Source organism: Vicugna pacos, chromosome 3, assembly GCF_048564905.1.
Source record: "Vicugna pacos chromosome 3, VicPac4, whole genome shotgun sequence".
In the NCBI taxonomy this organism is placed as follows: domain Eukaryota; kingdom Metazoa; phylum Chordata; class Mammalia; order Artiodactyla; family Camelidae; genus Vicugna; species Vicugna pacos.
In genome coordinates this window covers 96,088,313-96,111,005 of record NC_132989.1, presented here as the reverse complement: position 1 = coordinate 96,111,005, position 22,693 = coordinate 96,088,313, and the positions used below count along the sequence as shown (strand labels likewise).

General features: G+C 37.8%; 1 protein-coding gene across 8 annotated transcripts in view; it reads left to right on the top strand.

Annotated features, from left to right (window-relative positions):
- The window catches only part of SPEF2 (sperm flagellar 2), a 157,094-nt gene that overhangs the window by 28,083 nt on the left and 106,318 nt on the right, over positions 1–22,693 (top strand). For 7 of the 8 annotated variants that reach the window (XR_012071530.1, XM_072958783.1, XM_072958782.1 and 4 more), the window contains 4 exons: positions 720–903; positions 5,280–5,468; positions 11,256–11,443; positions 17,631–17,799. Coding sequence is in view for 7 of the 8 variants with exons in the window: in XM_072958783.1 (XP_072814884.1) it covers positions 720–903; positions 5,280–5,468; positions 11,256–11,443; positions 17,631–17,799 (730 nt within the window). In the remaining variant the exon portion in view is untranslated. The remainder of the gene's footprint in view (positions 1–719; positions 904–5,279; positions 5,469–11,255; positions 11,444–17,630; positions 17,800–22,693) is intronic. The other variant, XM_072958780.1, reaches the window with a different exon arrangement.

The following is a 22,693-nucleotide window of genomic DNA, read 5'->3' as shown; positions in this document are numbered from 1 at the left end:
TCAAGTAAATGTCATGTAGCTTTCATCAGACCTTAACTGGCATGACAGCAGATGGATGTGTATATAGACAGATGGACAGACTGATTGATAAATAATAGAAAAGCAGCATCTTAGGTATATTGTTGGCAGCACAAATACAGTGTTGAGAGAGCTATTAACCCATGCTCAATCCAAGGCAAACTCATTTAAACAACACATGTAAGTTAAAATATAGTAAGAATTTTGAAGAAAGATCTAAAAAAATTATGTTGCACCATTTTCATAAATACTTAATTGTACTAAATCTTAATAAATAAATAGGGTTAAACTTTTATCTTACTGAGGTTGTGGTAGCTACATAATTTCTACTCAATGATTCGGAGAGAATACAACTGAAGACTGAGCCCCTGCTGATAAAATAGCCAGAATGTCAGTGTGTGATTTTTTTTTAATTGTATTACACTCATAAGGTGCTTCTTAGCATATCATTTGAAATTTAGCAGACATCAGCTACATGTCAGGACTATGAGGCATAGGTATAGAGAGAATAGTAAAACAGGATACTTTTCTTACTAGCTCAGAGTTCAGCTGGGAGCAGCAAACCTACAAATAATGAACTATTGTATTAATAAATTAACAGAGCACTCAAGGTGTCTCCTGAGGTCTTCTTTCATAGTCACAAGTTAATGGCATGTGACTGAGTTATTTGTTTAAATCTAAGTAAAAACTATTGTCCTTAGTGCATCCAGATCTTTAGATACAGCAGTCCAGACAACCACTGATTTGCTAAACACTTACTCGGATGACGACTACATTAAAAAAATCCAAAAGCGCCTTGAAGAAGATGCTTTTGCACGAGAACAAAGGGAAAAAAGAAGGCGGAGACTGCTAATGGACCAGTTAATAGCCCATGAAGCACAAGAGGTAAGATATTTAGTTGGTTAATAGTAGTGCTGGAAATTTTACAAAACGTGGTCTTTTATATGTACGTATATTTATCTTATGTGTGTATTATGTGCTACTCTGAATCACTGGGACATCTTCACAACATGGCAGCAAATACACTACATAAAACAACTCTACATAAAACATTTACTAAAGAATCTAAAGTCTGGTGATGGTGTATAACATTGTGAATTTACTTAATTGTACACTGAATTATACACTGAAAAATGGTTGAAATGGTAAATTTTATGTTATGAGTGTTTTAACACAATAAAAAATACTAACAACATAGGAATCTAAAACTCTACATCAACTCTCTCTATATGTTATTACTTTTAGAGGTAAAAGGGAACTTTCTGTCTCAGTTTTATTGAGATGTAATTGACAAATAAAAATTCTACGTATTTAAGGTATTTAAGATGATATTTTGATATACATATACATTGTGAAATGATTACCATAATCAAACTGATTAACATATCCATTACCTCACCAAAAAATATGTCACAATTTTTGTGTGTGTTTGGTGAAAATAGCTAAGATCTGCTTTTATAAGATCAACTTTTTTTAGATTCCACATTTAAGTGAGATATGCAATATTTGTCTTTCTACGTCTGGCTTATTTCACTTAGCATCGTGTCCTCCAGTTTCATCCATGTTGTCATAAATGACAAGATTTCCTTCTTTATGAAGGCTGAATAATATTCCATTATATATATGTATATATGTGAGATATATCTATATATATCTGTATATATATGTATATCTATTCACCCATCAATGGACACTTAGGCTGTTTACATATCATGGCTATTGTGAATAGTGCTGCAGTGATCATGGGGTACAGACATCTCTTTGAGATATTGGTTTTATTTCCTCTGAAGATATACCCAGAAGTAGGATTGCTGGATCATATGTTTAATTTTCTATGTTTATTTTTTTGAGTAAGCACTATACTGTTTTCCATATATCTATATACCACATCTTCTTTATCCAGTCATCTGTTGATGAACATTTAGGTTGCTTCCATGTCTTGGCCATTGTAAATAGTGCTACTATGAATATTGGGCTGCATATATCTTCTTGAATTAGAATTTTCATCTTTTCCAGATATGTGGCCAGGAGTGAGATTGCTAGATCATATGGTAACTCTGTTTTTAGTTTTTTAAGAAACCTCCATGCTGTTTTCCATAGTGGCTGTACCAATTTACATTCCCACCAACAGTGTAGGAGGGTTCTCTTTTCTCTTTCCTTTACACCCTCTGATATTGTTTTCTTAATTTCATTTCTGATAATTCATTGTTAGTGTGTAGGGACACAGATGATTTTAATGTGTTATTTTGTATCCTGAACTTTTCTGAATTTGTTTTTAGTTCTAACATTTCTTTGTTGGAATCTTTAGAGTTTCTATGTGTAAGAGCATGTCATCTGCAAACAGAAACAGCTTTACTTCTTCCTTTCCAATTTGGATGCCTTTACTTTCTTTTTCTTGCCAGTTCCCCTGGCTAGGACTTCCAGAACCAGTAGAGGTGGTGAGAGTGGGCATCCTTGTCTTATTCTTGATCTTAGGGGAATGGTGAAAATCTGAAAGCTTTTAGCATCATATCATTAGGTATGATGTGAACTATGGGCTTACCATATGTGATCTGTATTATGTTGAGTTATATTCCTTCTATACCTAGTTTGTTGAGAATTTTTATCATGAAAGGGTACTGAATCTTTTCAAATGTTTTTTCTGTCTATTGAGATTATCAAAAAGGGAACTTTTTAATGAAAACCACATGGAAAGTTTTTAGCACTCTCATTTTGGTCTACTGCAGTGGTCCTCAGAGTGTGTTTTGGGACCATCGGCATCAGCATCACGAGGAAACTTAGGAATGTAAATACCTCGGCCCTACCTCCATGTGCAGCTAACACGAGTACCCCTGCTCCCCACTGGTGGAATGGGAAATTCCCATGTGCAGCATGGCCTGTTTTCCCATCCACCCTTCTCTCCTCCAAAGAGAAAATGGTATTTGTCAGGGCTAGGATTTCCTCTGCTTCCCTCAAGCATGCACTGCTTTTTGAGAGCATAGCGCAGATCTCATGTCAGCCCTAGATGCTTTGATTCCGGCTCCATTTGCACTGAATCTATCAGAAATGTCTCATAATGTCTTCTCTAGCTTCCAGGTTGTTGCCATTTCCCCCTGCAGTTTATAAACTCTTGTTTTAGTTGGGCTTGTGTTAAGAGATCCAGAGACCTGTGGTCCGGTCGCTGTCTTGCTAGTAATTCATAAAGAGGTATAAGGTTAGAAAGATCACTTTGACTTTTTCTGGAAAATAGGTTCTAGAGAACAGCTGGAGGAAAGTCGTGGTAAGGAGGGGCTGATGCTGCCACTGTAAGGTAGGGGCGGTCAGTAGGTGTAGATGGAGTAGGCGGTGATTTTAAAACACGAATGGGAGGCAAAATAGACTGTTTCTTTGAGTATTGTATTAGAAGTGATTAGAGGAGTGAACTTAGGATGGCCCTAACATTTTAGATTTAGGTTTATAACATGTCTGACCTCACAGGAGTCAGAATGGCCAGCTCTCATCTCCACAACCAAACTGCCCTGCTAGATAAACACAGCCAAATGTAGATATAGTCCACATTAAATATAGAATTCACTTGGAATAACACATCAAGGCTCTACTTTAAAAGTATGCATAGTTGAGACTGTGCCTTTTGTATCCCAAGCCACCCAAAATGTGGTTGGCCGTTTGGGCTGGGCTCAGCCGTGCGCCTCTTCCTGGCCTCACCTGGCCTCGCTCAGATGTCTTTGGCCAGCTGGTGGGTTGGCTGGAACTGGCTGACTTGTGAGACTTCCATCAGTTCTAGCTGAGAAGGTGGTTCCTCTTTCTCCCTCTCTCCCTCCCTCCCTCTTTTTCTCTCTGTGGTCTCTCATTTTCTAGCTGACCAGAAAATGTGGTGACAGTGGCAAGGGTTACAAGAGAATTAAGAAAGTCAGGTCCCCAAGTCTTTTGTTTTGTTTTGTTTTTGCTAGTGTCCTATTGGTCGATTCAAGTCAGAGGTTACCCCGTATCCCACACTTAAGGAGTGGAGAAATAGTTCTACTTTTTGATGGGACTGTCTGCAGGATAACATGGCAGGGCTGAGGATGAAGAGAAAAAAAAAACAAACTGAAGAACTTGTGGCCATTTTTACATTTTGCCTCACCTCCACTGTTGGATCTCAAAGGAAACAAATGATTAACATTAAAGCTTGTAGAATTTTATAATGAGCTGAGACATATATTTCATTGTTGTTCATGATTTTATTTTTTACCTGGTATATGTTACTAGCAGAAAAAATTTCATATTTATTTTCAGGTGAATTTCTATTTAACCTACAGTTTACTATAATTCCTAGGTTCAAGTTTTGGCATTTACCACAGGGTGTTGTTACTTGTATCTTGATTCTGAAAATATATGTAATATTTCTCTTATAATCTGAAAGTGTCACTAATGATGCCAGATTTTCTTTGTTGTGTGTTAAATGGACAACTCCAATGTTGAGATATTCTATCTTCTAAGTTCTCGGAGAATTTTAATTACCTCCTCCTTCCACATGATGTCTCTGTTTAGACAGAGTGAGAGAGCTTGAAAGGGCCTTAGAGATCCTCTTCCACCTAGACCCGTCATTTTACCTGTCAAGAAATGGGCCCTGAACATCCCAGTTACTTGCCCAAGGCCACTCAGCTAGTTCATGGTGCAACTGGGGCTGCAACAGCAGGGATGCTGATCCCCAGTTTAATGCTTCTTCCACTGTTTACTTACTGGTTCCCCATCTGTTCTCTTAAAATAGCTAGGGAGTCAAGAGAACACATCTAGTTTCTCTTTCAGGTTACTACCACTTGGATTTTCTAAAATAAGCTTCCCCTAAGTCTCTTCTCCAATTTTCCCATTCAATAGCTTAGGTATGGAGATGTCCCTACTCAGAACTAATCAGCGCTGCCATCTTCAGAGACAATGTCTGCGTTTGTTTTTACAGCTAGTATTTATGTTAAGAGTGCATAGAGTGCAATTCTAAATTCTGAAAATGTACTTATAAATTGAGAATTATACCCTTCATTTATAATACCATGATAATAATTCATTTAAAATAACTATGAGTTGCAGGACCATAAGCTTCTGGGTACCAAAATGATACAAACTTCAGTGGGAATTTTTAGTTTTATAACTTGACTTTTGCCATGTTCAAATTTAAGTCAAATGGCACAAACTGATGTAGCCAAATACCATGCCTTAACACATGGCTTATGTATAGGCTTCTCAGCCCAGTGGGAAATGTGGGCACCACCTTGACAGATAACTGGCTCTTGCAATGGCATTTCTAGGAGGCTTACCGGGAGGAGCAACTGATCAACCGGCTGATGCGACAGTCCCAGCAGGAGCGCAGGATCGCCGTGCAGCTCATGCACGTCCGGCACGAAAAGGAAGTTTTGTGGCAAAACAGAATTTTCAGAGAAAAACAGTATGAGGAAAGACGACTCAAAGATTTCCAGGATGCTCTTGATCGAGAAGCGGTAAATAATATCTCCCTTAAAAATCTTTCTGAGATCACTTTTGATCCTTTCCACCAACTCAAGGTAAACAAAGCTGCATTTAGTTGCCAGTCATTTAAGGAGTTAATTTTTCATGTGATCTCTCCATTGTCTCCCCATTTTTCTTTTTGTAAAACTACCCTGACAGCACATTTAGCATCCACATGCTAAACTCTCCCTTGAGTCTTGACTTTACAACTATTCAGTGCTCCCCGCCAGTCCCTGTGTCCACATCTCTCTGGTCATTTCAGTTGTCTGAAACCCTCCAGCAAATTCCTCAAGAAGGCCTCAGTCAAACAATTTTGTATATTGGTAACAGTGTGCGCCTTTTCTACTTGTCGGTTTTGCTGTGTATAAAATCCTTAGTTCACATTTTCTCTCCTTGAATATCCTAAATATATTATTCCGTTTTCTTCAAGTATAAAGTGTTGCTGTCAAAAAGAGGAATGATAATCTAATTGTCATTTTCTTGAGTCATTACTCTCTTTTTCTAGATGCATAAAGGACTTTCTTTAAAGTCCACTAAGTCGCCATTAGTCTTTAATGAGCAATTAATTCCTTGTTTTCTGGTAAAACAAGATTCCCCAGGCCCATATTGTACCCTTCTTTCCTCAGAACTAGAATAAGCTATTTATCTAGAGGTACTTGGGTTCATGGTAGTTGAGGGTGGTTATGGAAGCCAAGATTTGGGTGCCAAGTATACTCTTGGCCATTATGATATCATGGTGTCGAGACCCTTATAGCTCTGAAAATCAAAATATCCAATCTTTTAATTATTGAATACATTCGTATTTTTCCTTATATGTATCACACTGTTCTAATAAACAAAAGAGACTTTTTTCTCAAGTGATCATATGGATCACTTCCTATCTATTTCCTATTGGAGGTATCTCAGATTTATTCAATCCATTAGTCCAAATCTGACTGAAGAAATACAGAACTCATGTGAGTGCCATTTCAGATAGCCTGTCCTTACTGTCACAAAATATTCATAAAACCAGGCTGCGCAGAAGGGAAAACCTTACAGAAAGTAGGAAGGCAATGCTTTATTTATCAGCTTCATGATTTCCACTGAGACATTTCATGAAAATGGGATGCAATTTAGTGAAAATTATGCAGTTGTTAGAAATATCACTTGGAAAGTACTGTACTCTCCAGAGGCAGGAAAATGATGCTTTTGCCTTTGCAGACCAGACATAGCCGAAATGTCAGGGGTAGGCGGGGAGCCATTCCTATGAATTTCAGCTGCATCATCTGAAGTGCCTTCAGGAGCTGGATTATCTGAATAATCGTTTCATCCCTCTTTTTTTGCCAAGAGTAAACTTGAATGGACTGAGTGGCATTTGCTGACATGAGAAATAACCGCCTGTTTGCTAAATATGTTTGCTTCACAAGCCCAGCTAATTAAGTGCAGAATAGCAATGCCCAGGCCTCATACAGCCAACCTGGGCTCACTGTGGTGAGAAGCATTACCTGTCCTTTCTTGAACTGGACTTGAGCTGACTTCAGAGCATTGGGACTCTCAGACCCATGAGAGCCTCGAGGCCAGAGTTGTGAGGCTCTTCAGCCCCCGACAAAACCCATCCCTTCCTCTTATGATCCCCTTTTCCTGAAGTGCGGTGTCTGCTTCCCTGGCGCCCCTCCCCTTGAGATGGCTCGAGTTCACAATCTGAATGTACCACCTCCTCCGGCAGCGGCGGCTGGTGCCAAAGTAGGAGCACCGCCAAATGAGCACCATAATCTTTTCTTTCCAGTATCATTCGCTAAATAAACAAAATATACTTGACTATTCTCAGCATTATCCCTCTGCTGCTTCATTTTTATGAAGAAGGGAGGGGTTTTTAAAATTGTTGTGATTCTTTCATTGTTATCCTTGTAGTTTTAAATTATTGTGTGTGCTGAGAGAAAGGGGAACATTCTAGATGTAATCTTAAATTTACTGAGATTTGTGAAGTTTGTTAGTGATCCTCACCGGCTAGTAATGATTTTTCATATGATAGTTAACATCAGCTGTACTGATGTGCTAGCACCCGGAGCCTTTCTGCTGCTGAAACCATCCTCCTGGGTCCCTCCCACTTCTTCAGCTGCTCCTTCTCAGCCTTTGTTGGCTCATTTTTCTCAAATACCAAAGCATTTAATGCGGAGGGTCCTTAAAGCTCAGACCGAGGCCTCCTCCTTCTCTCCTGTGTGTTGTTTCCTTCCACAGCCTCCTCATCCACAACGACAGGGTATAATCACTGCAAGAGACAGACGATGCATGCGTTTATGTCTCTGCCCTCTGAGGTGTCGGTCCACATGTTCAACCACTGTCTTGACATCTCTGCTCAGAGATCTCAGAGTCACTGCGAAGTCAACATATGAAGCCAAATTTATGACCCTTATTCATCAACTGGACTTTCTCAAGTTTCTGTATCTCAACAGATGGCATCACCATTTGTTTAGCTGTGCAAGCCCAAAACCCCAGGGCCCACCTGAAGCCAGCTTCACCCTCACTTCTCCGTAGCCAAAACATCGCTAAGTTCTATCGATTTCATGTAGTAACTGGCTCTTCACTTTGTCCATTTTTCTCCATGTCTACCCACGACCCCAGTCTCTACTACTACTGCACTGGTCTTGTTTATCTATTTTTGAAGTTGTAACCACATTTGGGGTTACAGCTTTTAAATCAACCTAAGGTGAACTCCGATAACCCACCTCTGCCCAGAGACACACAGTGCCCAGGTCATCAGAGAGACACTTGGGTCATCAGGGAGCCCAGCTTCCCCAGCCCACGCTCTGTCGGTGTCACAGGTCCAGCCTTTGTCGTCCGTCCTTCACGTGTCCCTTCTGAGGCTTTGCTGCTCCCCAGGAGCTGCCAGCAAGTGAGACAGTGAAACCCCCATCTCTTCCTCTTTCTCTTTGCCCTCAAAATCTTCCCCCTTTGTCTTTGAGTGACCAGAATCGATTCACCTTTGAATTTAGCCTTTTCATGTGAGGAAGGAGGCTCCAACAGTTTCCATTTTCCCATCCTACAGAAATTCCCTAAAGCAGGAGACAAAGAGACATCCATCTACCTGTTAGAAATGAAGAAGAGGGAAAGTTAGAGACAACTTCCACAGAATGCCTGCCCCGCTCCCATCTCGTCCCAACCATTCTGCAGCCAGAGGAATTCTGCTGACCCTGAGACGTGACCACTGCCCTCTTACTCAGAAACCCATCATGGCTTCCCTTTGACTCAGTTCCTGCTCACGACGTGTTCCCCTTTGTCCCCTGGACTCTGGCCATACTGCTCTGCTCGCAGACCCCTGAACAAGTCATTCCTTCCACCTTCCCCCTCGTCTCACATGCCTTTCCCGGGTTCATCTCCATCGTGCAGAGCTCCGTGCTCAGGCCACTTCTCATCCTGGTCAGCCACCTGTTTTGCCACCCCACACCCCACGGTCTCCCTGGTGACGCTTGTCTGAGTGTGTAATGATACATGTTAGTTGCGTGCCTTTTTGACTGCTTCTTCCACGGGGTGTGAGGTCCCTGAGGACCGGGACCATGTTTGCTTCTGTTCATTATTGTTTCCCCAGAGTCTAGGTCAATGTCTGGTACATTTAAAGACAGAAAGACAGAGATAGAAACAGGGAGAAGAGAGAAGAAAGAGGAAGAGCAGAGAAGGGAGGGAGAAAGAGAGAGAATGGACTTCGTGTTTTTTATTGTCAGGAGTTTTTGTCTTTTGTTTTTAGATTAAACCTGCTGGTCTCTTAAGGCAATTGGGCTCTATTCTATGTTAATTAACACAGTTCCTGATTTCGAATTTTGGTGCCACTTAGTGGCATTATCATAGGTAATCACAATAGTATTTAACATTTTGAGCACTCACTTTTGAGTCAGCACTGAGCTGTGTTCATTACTCACGTATATAATTCTCATGATGCTGTTATGCTGTTCGGGTGGATGTTAACCTGGTCTCCAGTTTACACAGCAGGAAAACGAAACTCAGAAAGCAGAGAGTCACCCGGCGGCTTGTCGGTGTGTAGTGGGGGCACAGCGGCTCTCTCAGACCCCGGAGTCCAGGCTTCTTAGCACTGAGATTTACTGCCTGCCACAGACTTCCTTTTTCCTTTTCCTTCTTTCTTTATTTAGGGTTGCAACCCACTTTGCTGTAATGGGACCGGAAATTGTGGTGGGTTTCACACAGTGCAGGGGAGGGGGTAGAGGTAGCAGACCAGCTAGAAAGAAGGAAGAGAAGCAGGGAGGGATGGAGGGAGGGAGCCCTGGGTGAAAGCTGCTCTGTTCCTGCTTGGGAGGTCCAGGGTTCCCATCTAGGTTCTGGTGGCACCGCATCCTAAATATTTCCGCATATGTTACCAGCCCTTGGTAGTAATCCAACCTCGTAACCCATTGTATCATCTCTGTCCTAAATCTTCATCTAACTGCTTCTCCTTTTTTAGGTGCCTCTGAACTCTGAACTCTTTAAACTTCACGAAGCTTGCCAGAAAGCTTTGTACTTAAACTGTGTGTCTTCTCCATGGAAATGGCCTGCAAAGCAATACATCAGTAATATATTCTGGTGTAATTCCTGAACCTGCCCAATGTACAGATTTGACCTTAAGGGTCACTCAGCCTAACTCCTTTCCCAACAAAAATAAAACAAGCAAAATAAAACAACAATACAAAACCAATGAACCTTCTGTTTGGGTCAGTGGACAATAGCAGCCCGTTGTCCTGCATTTAGCCACTTGTGAATAAATAAGAAGAGGTGTTTGCTCTGACAATCTTTCTGTTTATGCTAAGTCGTTTTTCTCTCCCCCCTTACCAATGAGGAAGTAGAGGGGTAGGGAGGTTCTGATTTGGCCAAGGTCTCGCAGCTAGTCCTTGACTTCTGTATGAGCGGGGCCTGAATTAGACCACAGCGCCTCCAGACCCAAGTGTGCCTCCATTGTACAGTCATTGGGTTCAGTTATAGGAGGCAAGTCTTGTTACTGGAGCGTGTTAGCACAGGATAGAATTTCTCAAGGAGCCAATCTAACTCTTTGAAAAGAAAAAGCAACATTTGGTCATGCTGAGTTTGACTTTTGCACTTTGTGTGAAGAAAGAGTTCCCTCAACAAAATAATAGTGCCAAGAAAGCAGAAGGTGATGTCAAACTGTTTAAATATTTCATTACTTTCTGCAGAAATAGATGTCTCTATGAAGGAGTTTTATCAATTTATTAAGACTGGAACAGCAGACGGTTTTGTGATCTAAACACATTTAACATCTATTGGCAAAGACGTTATATTCTCAAGCCAGCATAATCAGGGAATTTCCAGAATATTTTCCGAGTATAAATCAGTATCCAAGAAGTCTCCCACTAAAAGACAAAGGGCATTGGCTGAAACAGACTTGTCAGGTTATAAGGCTCCTGAGATGGGGACGAAGGGGCCAGCTTTGCTTAGGGTCCTGCGCGCACTTGCCTGCTTCTCTGAGATCCGCGACTCTTACTTGCAGCCCGTGAACTCAGGACTTTTTAAACACTTAAGACCCAGTTTGTCATAAATCCACCAAGTACACTTCTCTCTATACTATGTTTTGTGGATAGCATAAGCTAAGGGTGGAATATTTCTAACATTGTCATCATACTCGGGATTTAATGTATTTAAGAGAAGGTGCCTTCTTGTGATTTATTTGATCCTGATTAAAAGGAGGTTTCATTCTATTTAGAGTTTTTTTCTTTCTTTTTGTCTATTGAAATGATGACATTGTTTTCACTTGAATCATTGCACAATGATGGTGACTTAAAAATATGGCTTTGCTGTCTTAGGCTTTGGCAAGACAAGCCAAGATTGATTTTGAAGAACAAGCCATCAGAGAGAAGGAAATTCATGAGCAGATTGCTGTAGAAAGAGCTCAAGCTCGTTACAAAAAGCATTATTCAATATGTGCAGAAATTTTGGATCAAATACTTGATTTGTCTACTAAAGTGGCGGACTATCGAATGTTGACAAATAAGTAAGTATTAACTATTTTTTATAACTAATACAATAGAAATATCACAGAGAATGAGAAAAGGATAAGATTGTGAAGCAGATACTAAGCTGATATATAAAGAAAGAGAAAAATGTTTCGTGAAAGCAAGATTAAGAAGTGGGGTTCAGGATACCTCAATTATTGACTTAATTCACCCATTGACAAGGTGTAATTGTATGTCTTTTAACATTTAAACTTTGTGTCTAAATTCTCTATAATCTACATGATATCTATAGATAACTATGATAATTTATTTGAAACACTAGAAACTTCCTAGAAGACTGCAATTAAAGATTATTTTACTGATCATTAAATCTATCTTCATTGAATCTTCTTTCTAAAAGGAATCAACCTATTTATAAGGAAAAATTCAATAATACAAAAAATATTAAGAATATCCCAAAATAAGAACAAAGGAAAACCCAAATAAAGCAGAAAGTTAAGAACAAGGAATAAATTGAAACACAGTTATACAAATAGCAGTATATTTGCCTTTTACTGCAACTGAATTGCAAATTTTATCTGAACTTCCTGGTGGCCAAAGCAAAAAGGAAAATGCAGTTTGTCACATGATTCCCATTTCCCATTCCAGAGCTTTACAAAATACACAATTTTTTTTGATCCTCAGTTTGAAATAATAGTTTTCTCATGTGACCTCTCTTTAGGTACAATAAGTAGCATAGTGGATCTAATGGAGAATGACCTCAGCAACAACTTTTAAGCAAATACGACATCTGGCTTCAGAGACCTGTTTCTTGTGATGTTCTTTGCTGAAAGCTGAAGGGGAATGACATCACAGTAGATCTCAGTGAAAGCAGTTCCACAAGGACAAGGATAAGGCACTCCAGTTAAATTTGTGTACCTCTAGTGTAGAGAAAAGGGAACCCATCTACACTGTTGGTGGGAATGTAGTCCGGTGTAGCCGCTATGGAATACAGTATGGAGGTTCCTTAAAAAACTAAAAATAGAGTTACCATAAGATTCAGCAATCCCACTCCTGGGCATATAACCAGAAAAAATGAAAACTCTAATTCAAAAGATACATGCATCCCAGAGTTCATATTTATAATAGCCAAGACATGGAAGCAATCTAAGTGTCCATCAACAGACTAATGGATGAAGAAGATGTGATATAAATATACAGTGGAATATTACTTAGCCATAAAAAAGAATGAAATAATTCCATTTGTGGCAACATGGATGGACCTAGAGAAAATCATACTAAGTGAAGTAAGTCAGACAAAGATAAATATATGATATCACTTATATGTGGAATCTAAAAATAACACAAATGAATCTATTTACAAAGCAGAAACAGACTCAAGTTCAGAAAACAAACTATGGTTACCAAAGGGGAAAGGGAGAAGAAGAGGAATAAATTAGGAGTATAGAATTAACAAATATACTATACTATATATAAAATAGATAAGTAACAAAGATTTACTGTATAACACAGGGAACAATATTCATTATCTTGTAATAACCTATAATGGCAAAGAATCTGACTATATATATATATATATATATATATACCTGAATCACTTTGCTGTACACCTGAAACTAATATAATATTGTAAAATAGTTCAGTCCGGGAGCCAGAGGACTACAGTCCCAGGGAGGTTTCTATGCTTTTGTGAGTTTTACCTCTAGAAACACCACTAAGTTCTGAGGGTAAAAATCCCAGAAAAATCCCCTTGTATTTCTGCTAGAGGGTGGGAGAAAATAATAATTTAAAAAAATGTCCAGAGCATCCTCCATAACAATGTTGTACTCTGCAAAGGGAAAAAAACAAACAAAAACCAAAAATACACCTTTACCAGAGCCTTATCTCATCTAGGAGTAAAGGACAATTACCCAGTTTCAACCCTCTCCAGCCATTCCATTTTGCCTTAGGAGGGAAAAAAAGTGCTTAAAAGCAGTTGAGGGTCACAGCCCAGGGAAGGCTCACTAAAACACTGAGATTTAAATTAAGAGATTAAAATAAAAATAACTTAGAACACTTTGCCTCCCTGCATTTTACTACCACACTAACAGGGCTCTCATGTAATAATAGGGTATTTCAGATGAAAGAATCAGACATGCAATTTCTTTGTCAAGAGGACTTCTTAGGAAACTAATGTAACAGGGGAGACATAACAGCAGAGACAAAGAAAAATAAGAGGAATTCACTATAGCTGCAGAAAACATTAAACTCTAGTCCAGATTAACAGAAAAATCTTATACTAAAGGTCTATTTATCTCAGTATAACAACATGTCAAACTTTCAACAGCAACAAAAAATTACAAAGACATAAAAAAGTCAAGAATAACAGTCTGATGTGACAAACTAAGTTTCAGAGCAAAACTCAGATATGACCCAGATTTTGAATTTCTCTGATGAAGAATTTAAAATAACTATGACTTAATGTTAAAGGCTCTAATGGAAAAAAAATAGGCAACATGCGAGAACAGAATCACATAAATAAAGTAAGCAGAGAGCTAGAACGTGTGAGAGATAAAGAAATGCTAGAAACTGAAAAAAAGAATTGTAACAGAAATGAAAAATATCCTTGATTCATCATGAGACTGCAGATCACAAAGAATTAGTGAACTTGAGTGAACTTGAAGATAGGTCAATAGAAACTTCTAAAACTGAAATTCAAAGAAGAAAAGAGGCAAAAACACAGAACAAAATATCCAAGATCTGTGGGATAATCTACAAGGTGTAACATGTAAATAATTGGAATATCAAGAGGAAAGAGAATTCCAAAGAAGAAATATTTGAAGCAGTGATGGTTAAGTATATTCCAAATTAATGATAGACTCCATAGTACAGATCCAGAAACCTCAGAGTATATCAAGCAATATAAATATCAAAAAATCTACGCCTTAGCATATCATTCAAATGAAAAGTTGAATCTACATAGAGTGTCAGAGAAGAAATTAATTAAATCTATTAAAATAAAACTAAGCAGATTATTTCTTCCTAATTACATTTTGAGTTTGTGTCTTACAGTGAATTTGTATCAATGTTTTCACTTTTTGTCAAAAAATTGTTCATAATTAATCCTTATTATTTCTAAAGTCTGTTGGATCAGTAGTGATGTTTCCTCATTCATTATTAACATTGGTAATTTGTGTCTTTATCTTTCTTGGTTAATTTGGCTATAGTGTTATCAATTAAAAATCATTTTATAAAAGAAATACTTCAATTGAAAAAAATTGTGAACTTCTAATGTTACCCAGATTGAGATCTTCTTGAGAACCCACAGTGACAAGAATGAAAGCCAGGTGATCTTCAGGGTCAGAAAGAAAAGAGGAAAGCATTCCATCACCCCTGGACTTTGATAGGAGCTTTCTCCACAGATCTCACCCCTACAACCATGCTGGAGACCATGTGGGGAGCCAGAATTGCCACCTCCCCCAGCAGTAACAAAGATGTCCTCCCCTCTAGGGGCAAGGAAGACCACGTGGGGACTTCTTCCATACCTGTCAGTAACGTGGTGGCCCCTTCTCTTTCCCTTGCCCAAGTGATGTCAGAAAAACCAGCTAAAACAGAAGGTTTATTTAAGATCCACAGTCTTGCAACATAATTTGAAAAGGTGCAGATTTCCAAAAAAAAAAAAAAAGAAATCATTCATCATTATAAGAACCCGGAAGAGCTCAAACTGAATGTAAAAACAAATGCATAAAATTAAAGTCCCAGAGATACTGATATAAGCTTTTAAGGAGGTTTTTTTTTAAATTTTTTATTGATTTATAATCATTTTACAATGTTGTGTCAAATTCCAGTGTTCAGCACAATTTTTCAGTCATTCATGGACATATACACACTCATTGTCACATTTTTTTCTCTGTGATTTATCATAACATTTTGTGTATATTTCCCTGTGCTATACAGTGTAATCTTGTTTATCTATTCTACAATTTTGAAATCCCAGTTAAGGAGGTTTTTACTTTGAAATTTTAAGTGTCTACAAAGGCAATATATACATGCCTATATTTGGGTTGAATTCTGTCCCCAACCCAAAAGATGTGTTAAAGTTCTAACCCCTATCCCTTACAGTATAACCTTATTTGGAAATAGTCATTACAGATAAGATTAGTTAAGATAAGGTCATTCTAGGGTGGGACCTTAATTAAGCATAACTAGTGTCCCTATAAGAAATAGAGAAGAGACACACAGGGAGAACCCCTTGTGACAGCAAAGGCAGAAGGTCACACAGCTTCCGAAGAATGCCAGTGATCCCAGTGACACCTGCCTCAGAGAGCCTGATTCCTCAAACCCCAGTTCTGTGAATGCTTTTGTTGGGAGACGTTGGGCAGATAGTCCCAGTAGCACTGGGTGGGGGCCAGCATGAAAGGAACCTGATGGAAACCAGCTATCCTAGAGGCAACTTAGACCTTTCTTTTCACCCATAAAAGTATTATTTCTATGTCAAATAGGTGACTTAACAATCAACTTACAGAGCACAACTAATCAGCAAGTTGACAACTTTCTGTGTGTATTTCATTTGATTATTGTAACATTTCACAGAGGCCTATACTAGTCTGTCTTTTACTACCTATAAATCCTGCTTCATGAAAATTAATATAGAGACTATATTGGTTATAGGAAGCCATTTTTACTTTAATGAAAAAATATATAAAATTTTAAAGTTTCAGAGGTGTTGGTATCATAAACTTTTAAGGGACCTTTTACTTTGAAATTTTAAGTGTCTCTTGCAACTGAATACAATAATTACACATATGTGCTAAGATCTTGTTAGTCTACACTACGAACAGGCAAGATCAACTCATATTATTCTCTTTGTGTATTTCTCTAAACAATATGTTATCAGTATATTTGTTTTCTAAAGCACAGGGATATTTTTGGCATCGGACTACTTACATGAACTGACTTTTGTTAAGATTGCTTCTTAACAAAATCATTGATATTCAGATTATAGGATATTAATTCAGTAATTGCAACGTTAAATTTTGGATAATATATAAGTTGTTAATCATTTATTTCACCGTAAGAGCCAGTGCCGTTTCAATAATTCCAATGTTATAATTTTTCTATGCCTGAACATATTAATTTCTAAACTTCCATATCTCTATAAAGTAATCATTAGCAAATAGAAATATTTTATTAATGGAAAACATACTATTATATTCGAGGTTTACATTTAATTCAAATACTACTTTATTACTGTGGAGAAACATTCAGAACATCAAATTTATCATTTTAACCATTTTGAATGGCATTAGGTACAACCATACTGTTTTGCAGCCATCCCCACCATCCATCTCCAGAACCTTTTCGTCATTCCAAACTGATGTGCCTATTAAATAATAACGCCCCATTCCCCTTCCCTCCAGCCTGGTAACCTCTGCTCTACTTTCTGTCTCTATGACTTTGTCTATTTTAGGTGCCTCATGTAAGTGGAATCATGCAATATTCATCCTTTTGTATCTGACTTATTTCATTTAGTGTAGTGTCTTCAAGGTTTATCCATATTGTAGCATGTATCAGAATGAAATACTACTTACTAAATCGTAATTTCAAGCACTAGTTCCACTATTATTAGAAAAATGCTCCTGAATCATGTCAGCCTCTTTCTTCCCTTTGTACATGGTGTTCCACTTGAAACTATTTTTCTATCACTCTGTCCTGATTACCTCCAATTTGTTCATCTGACTTAAACAGAAGACGTACTGACAAATAATAGTAAAGATTATCAAATGTGCAGTGACAGTAAGACTGCCATACATTAGATTCTTCTGTTACAAATCATTTGCAAATGTGTAAATCAACTGTCATCTTAAAAGGGCCTTGATAAGTATTCAGTCTGTTCATTTCGCATAGGAGGACACTGATACCAGAGCATTTAAATGATTTCCATTTAATATCACAGCTGGAAATTAAATAACCTACGTTTTGTGATAGTGCTCATTATTTTTAAATATATTGTGCTTTTAGTTTCCAATCAAAGAAAGTTTGAAGAACCAGTGACTTTAACATTCATTCATTCAAACCTACTAAGCTTCAGCCATTTTACTAGCTGTTAGGAATGTCATAGTATGTGGAACCCCTGGCCTCAAACAGCAGACCCTGGGGAATGAACATGGTAATAGAAAGACTAAGATTGAAGATGTATAGTTAACTATTGATTCATCACTACCTTTTTTTCCTTTTTTGCTCTAGCCTGATTCCATATAAGTTGATGCATGATTGGAAGGAACTGTTTTTTAGTGGAAAGCCCATATATGAGCAAGCCTCTCTTAAGCATCTATCTGCTAAGCCCTCTGCAGAACAACTCGTAGAACTGGAGAAAAGGGACTTCCTAGATAACAATGATTATGAAGAATATAAGGTACCTTCTGATAAGAAATAATTAGAATGCAACGTAATAAATGGTGTTTCTTTAGCATTAATTTTGTGATTTTATTTTATTTCATCCCTATTAATAAAACTGGGCATTTTATGTTTGCCTTTTCCCACTGGTTTAATTTTGGTTTATAGTACTAAGTTTTAAATGCCTAACCTATTCATAGTCTATTATCTGTTACTTCCAGTAATATTAGAGAGTGGTCTGAAAAAAAATCAAGCATAATACATTGGGTAGATTGATTGCAGAATTTTAAACAGGTTTTAATGTATCCATTAGCAGTTCTCTTTGTGTGAGCAATCTACCTTTGTTTCAAAACCCCTGGTTAAATGTAATCTATCTAATAGCATATTATTTTTGGAGGCAAATGGAAGAGGAAAAGGTTTTGAGTTTTCTGAGTAGCATAGATGCAAAAAGAATTTTATTCAACCATTTGAAAAAAGTATGGGGTGCCAACTGTGCTTCTTAGAAGAGCTGCTGAAAAAACTTTGGGGTAAACAGGCCAACGTCCCCTTATTGGCACCTCCAACTACTGTGAGGCCTTAGCAGCCAGTCCCTTAAGTGCTGAGAGACTCAGTTTCACAGTTTATGAAATGGGGATAATAACATGACTACCTTATTTTTTATCATGAATCTTTTTTTTCAAATTTCAATCTTTTATTTGCTTTAATAATGTAATTTTTACTTACTGATCCACTCAACTGTATATTTATTCCTACCTAATTCGTTCTACAGAGCATTTAAGATAAGAACATAAAATGAAAATCAGGATCAGAAAAAAGAATACGTGTTAGATAATCAAAGTGGGAGGAGAATTAAAAGATATATAAGATAGTAGTTTCTACGTAATTATTAAAGTGAAGGTCAATGTTAGGGCTGGGCTTCCAGACAGCAAAAGCAAAAATGAAAACATGATATGTACAAAATTACCTTTTACCTATAAAGAAACCTCCTAAAATAAACAAGGCTTTTTTTGGTGAATCTTATTTAAGATAATATGTGTTAAACACTTAGCCGAGTGCACTGCATGTTGGATGCAAATAGTACATACTAACTTCTTAGTAAGTGCAACAGGAAAAAAGAAAAGAGGTTTCAACCTAATGATTTATTGACATTTAGCAAATAGTTTTTGTTGAAAGGATGCATGAGTAAAATGAATGAATGACAATGGACAAGGGCAAATTGCAAAATAGCACTAATATGTGAAGACTGAAAGAAGAGAAGCTTATGATAAAAAGATAAGGAAAGAGAATGAGATTATGAGAAATTAAATGTACACCCTGTTTAATTGGATGAATCTATGCTTGTATCACTAAAATAATTATTATTGATTAAGGATTGACCAGAACCTTATGGGATATATGTGCACATTTATTTTATATAGTTGTAGCATATACTAGATCTAGTATGTCAACCCACAGTACAATGCTACATAATGAAATGCTTTAACAGTATCAAACCATGTGAAGGTATTCCTTTCCACTGCAAATTAAAAGTCATTTTATTTGACAGATTTTGCTGATTCATGAAATATTTATTTCTACGTTATTTCTTAACCAACTCTATCTACCTTATTCTTGTTGCTTTCTTAAATCAAGAGACCCGGTAGTCTGCAGCTTAGCAAAAATTTGCCTTTTAAACTTCTTTTCTTGGTTGGGAAATTGTTACCACAGGAACATGCTTGTCTCACCCACATCCTGAAGTGGCGGGTATGTTTCTTTTGCAGGAGATTATAAACATTTGTTAGGAGTATATAAACACCTGGTAATGTAATTTATTTTGTTTATGGCCTCTGCTGTTTTCCTAGAAATGAATGTTACTTTAGGATTTCTGATATGTGTTTATATGCTGTGTTCCTTTTGACTACGTGATGGAAATATACCACATACAGGTGCTAAGGTATACTGTAAGCTATCCTGTCATCATCCTCTGTATTAGACCTTTTGTCTCTTCAGATACTTGTTAAATGTTTCTGCATGTAAGTAAAAAAAAAAGTTTCAACTTGTAAAATATAGTAGTCTGTCACAAAAGGCAGAAGATCAACACATCTGGCTTCATAAACATGAAAGTTTTAGCAAAGTGTTAACTTTGCTCAGGACTTTTAATCCTTCAATCAAACACAAAACTTAGAAATTGATCTTCAAAAAGTTTACATTCTTAGCATATTTTATATTAATGCCCATACCCACCATCCTTATAGAACTGATGCTTCCTGGTTTTGAGCCCATACTTTTAAATCTCTGTTAGAGTAAGCTGTCATGTTTAAAATTTTTAAATATTACACCAAAAAATTGGCATAAAAACAAATTTCTGCGCGTGTGTACATTGTATATAGCTGCCAAAAGTTTGACTCTTATTTCTTCCTATTATTTCCCAGTCATTATACTCTCTTTGTAGAATGGCTAAATGTGAGAGAGCTCTAGTCCAGAATGATGTGGCCAAAAATATCATTTATCTCTCCTAAGGAGGCAGGAGCAACATCATGGAGCAGCCAGAACCTACTGGGATTCCAATGCAACCACCATAGGGTAACAAAGAGTTCTTAAGTGGAGAGTAGGGAGGAGTCCCCAAAACCCTATAGACCATGGGCAGCAGGCTAAGCCAGCAGCCCAGCTGCTCCAGCTTGACTCAGAGTGCAGCTATAAGGCAGCCAGTGGTTTTCAGTTATGCAGTGAACTCCTCCCGGTAAACCCCCAGATCCCCCAAATGCAAATCCTTTTCACGGTTCTTACTGTCAAATGATATAATTCCATAGTAATTCGTTTTTACATGAGTTCCTTATTAGCAATTAGCTACTGAATGAGTTTGAGTTACTAAAATTGCGTATACATAAACTAAAATTAGCTCATGGCCACAGTTTCCTGCAGATGCAGATTTTTTTCTAAGAAGTCCCTGCTGCAAAGTGCTTGGCTATTTGTAGAGCTCCCCTGTGCATGCCCATGAACAAACTGTAGTTGAAATTCCTGCAATTTGGAGGAAGGATGTTTTGTGTCCAGCACATCATCCATGTTGTCTGCAGCTGGTCATGGTTTTTAATTGCTGCTGCTTTTGTTTTTAATGAAAATTACTATTTTAATGATCAACTGAGTCTGCTGTGGTGCTGGGTTAACCTTACAGTGTGTGTTATGCATGTTTTTTTCAACAGCACTTTGGGCTGATGATTTTCCATTAACGAGACTTTAAGATGTACTCGTGTATGTTATGGTTTAACATTCATACTCTTGTCACTACAGCAGATACATGTATACCCTTCCCCAAATTTATGTATATAATGACATTTATTATCACTAGGTCTTCTCCCACTGGAGAATAGGAACACAGGACTAAATGGGTCATGGGATTGTTTGTCTTCCTACATAAGTCTCATCTGATTTGCTTGACCCAAAGTCTCCAGATGCCATCTTGTTCTTACTCTCCAATACCAGCTTTCGGTGTTGATCTAGTGGCATTTTAGATTTGACAGCTGATAGGGACGCTCCAGCTTAGCTCTTGCCTTGCTCTCTGTCTTCCTAGTGAATGATTTATTATTTGGTTTATTATTTAATGGTTTGTTATTTAATCAGTTCTCTGTGGGCAGAATATCAGCTTGAAGCCTGTGTCACTTAAGTGATGCTACTGGATAACTGACCCAAGTAGAGTGATAGATTTTGGTAATGAGTATTAGGGTCATGTGTATAGATCATTGGTTTTTGGTTAAGTGTGTGTGTCTGTGTGTTTAAAGATAAGCGTTGTATTAGCTCATACTGTCGTAAGAAAATACTGTAGACTGGGTGGCTTAAACAATAGGAATTCATTTCTCACAGTTCTAGGAAATCCACAACCAAGGCACCAGCCAGTTTGGTTTCCTGGTGAGGATGCTCTTCCTGAATTGCAGATGGTCACCTTCTTGTCATGTCCCCTCATAGAGGAGAGAGAACTTTGGTTTCTCTTCTTTTTCTTCAAAGGACACTAATCCATATGGGAGCTCCACCCTAGTAAAACTCTTCTAAACCTAACTACCTCCCAAAGGACCCACATCCAAATACCATCATAGTGGGGGTTAGGGCCTCAACATATGAATTTTGGAGAGATACAGTTCAGTCCGTAACATATGTGTTTACTCAGGACACTTAAAAACATCTCAAAGTGCGAACTTACTAGTGAAGTAAGTGGCACTTAATTTCAAATGAAATTGCTTATTTCATGGCCTCTTTTGTGCCCTGCTAAGAAAGAAGTCTTAATTTAATTAATTAAACCTATTGACTATGAAGAGATGATGGCTATATCTTTTTTTTTCAGAAATGCAGGAGTATATGTGACTTTTAAGTAGGTAGAGTAAGCAGTTGCTCAAGAGTTGAGATTTTCTATCAGATCATCCTGCTTTAAAAATTTCACCTGCTGTTGTACCTGATGCTTCACATTACCATGGAGGGTAAAGACATGGATGGAGACATCAGAGGCATCTGCTGAAATACAAACATTCCCCAAGAGAGGTGACAAGAATCACAATCAGCCTCCAGCATAGGAGCTAAGAAAGAAGTTTGGTACTGAAAGGAAGGTTTCCGTATCCATCCTAGTTTGGCTTTTATGCATTTCATAGCTACAGTTTTTCTCTTCATTTGCTTAGAGTTTTGACTCCAGCTCCCTAAATCCCTCCTGTAATGGTAAAGCTCTCTGGCTGACTTTCTCAGGCCAGACCACATTGTGTGGCTGTGCCTCGATGGGATCTCTGTTATGCTCTAGAATACTGATTCATGGTAATCGAGCATAGTGGTACTAACTTACAAAGAAAAATATCAGTGTATTAGTTTTCAAAGGAAACTTCAGTTGCCCTAGGCCCATAGTTGCCAAGGCTATCTTCTAACTGCTATGGGCCAAGGACTTCAGAGGGCTGGAATTT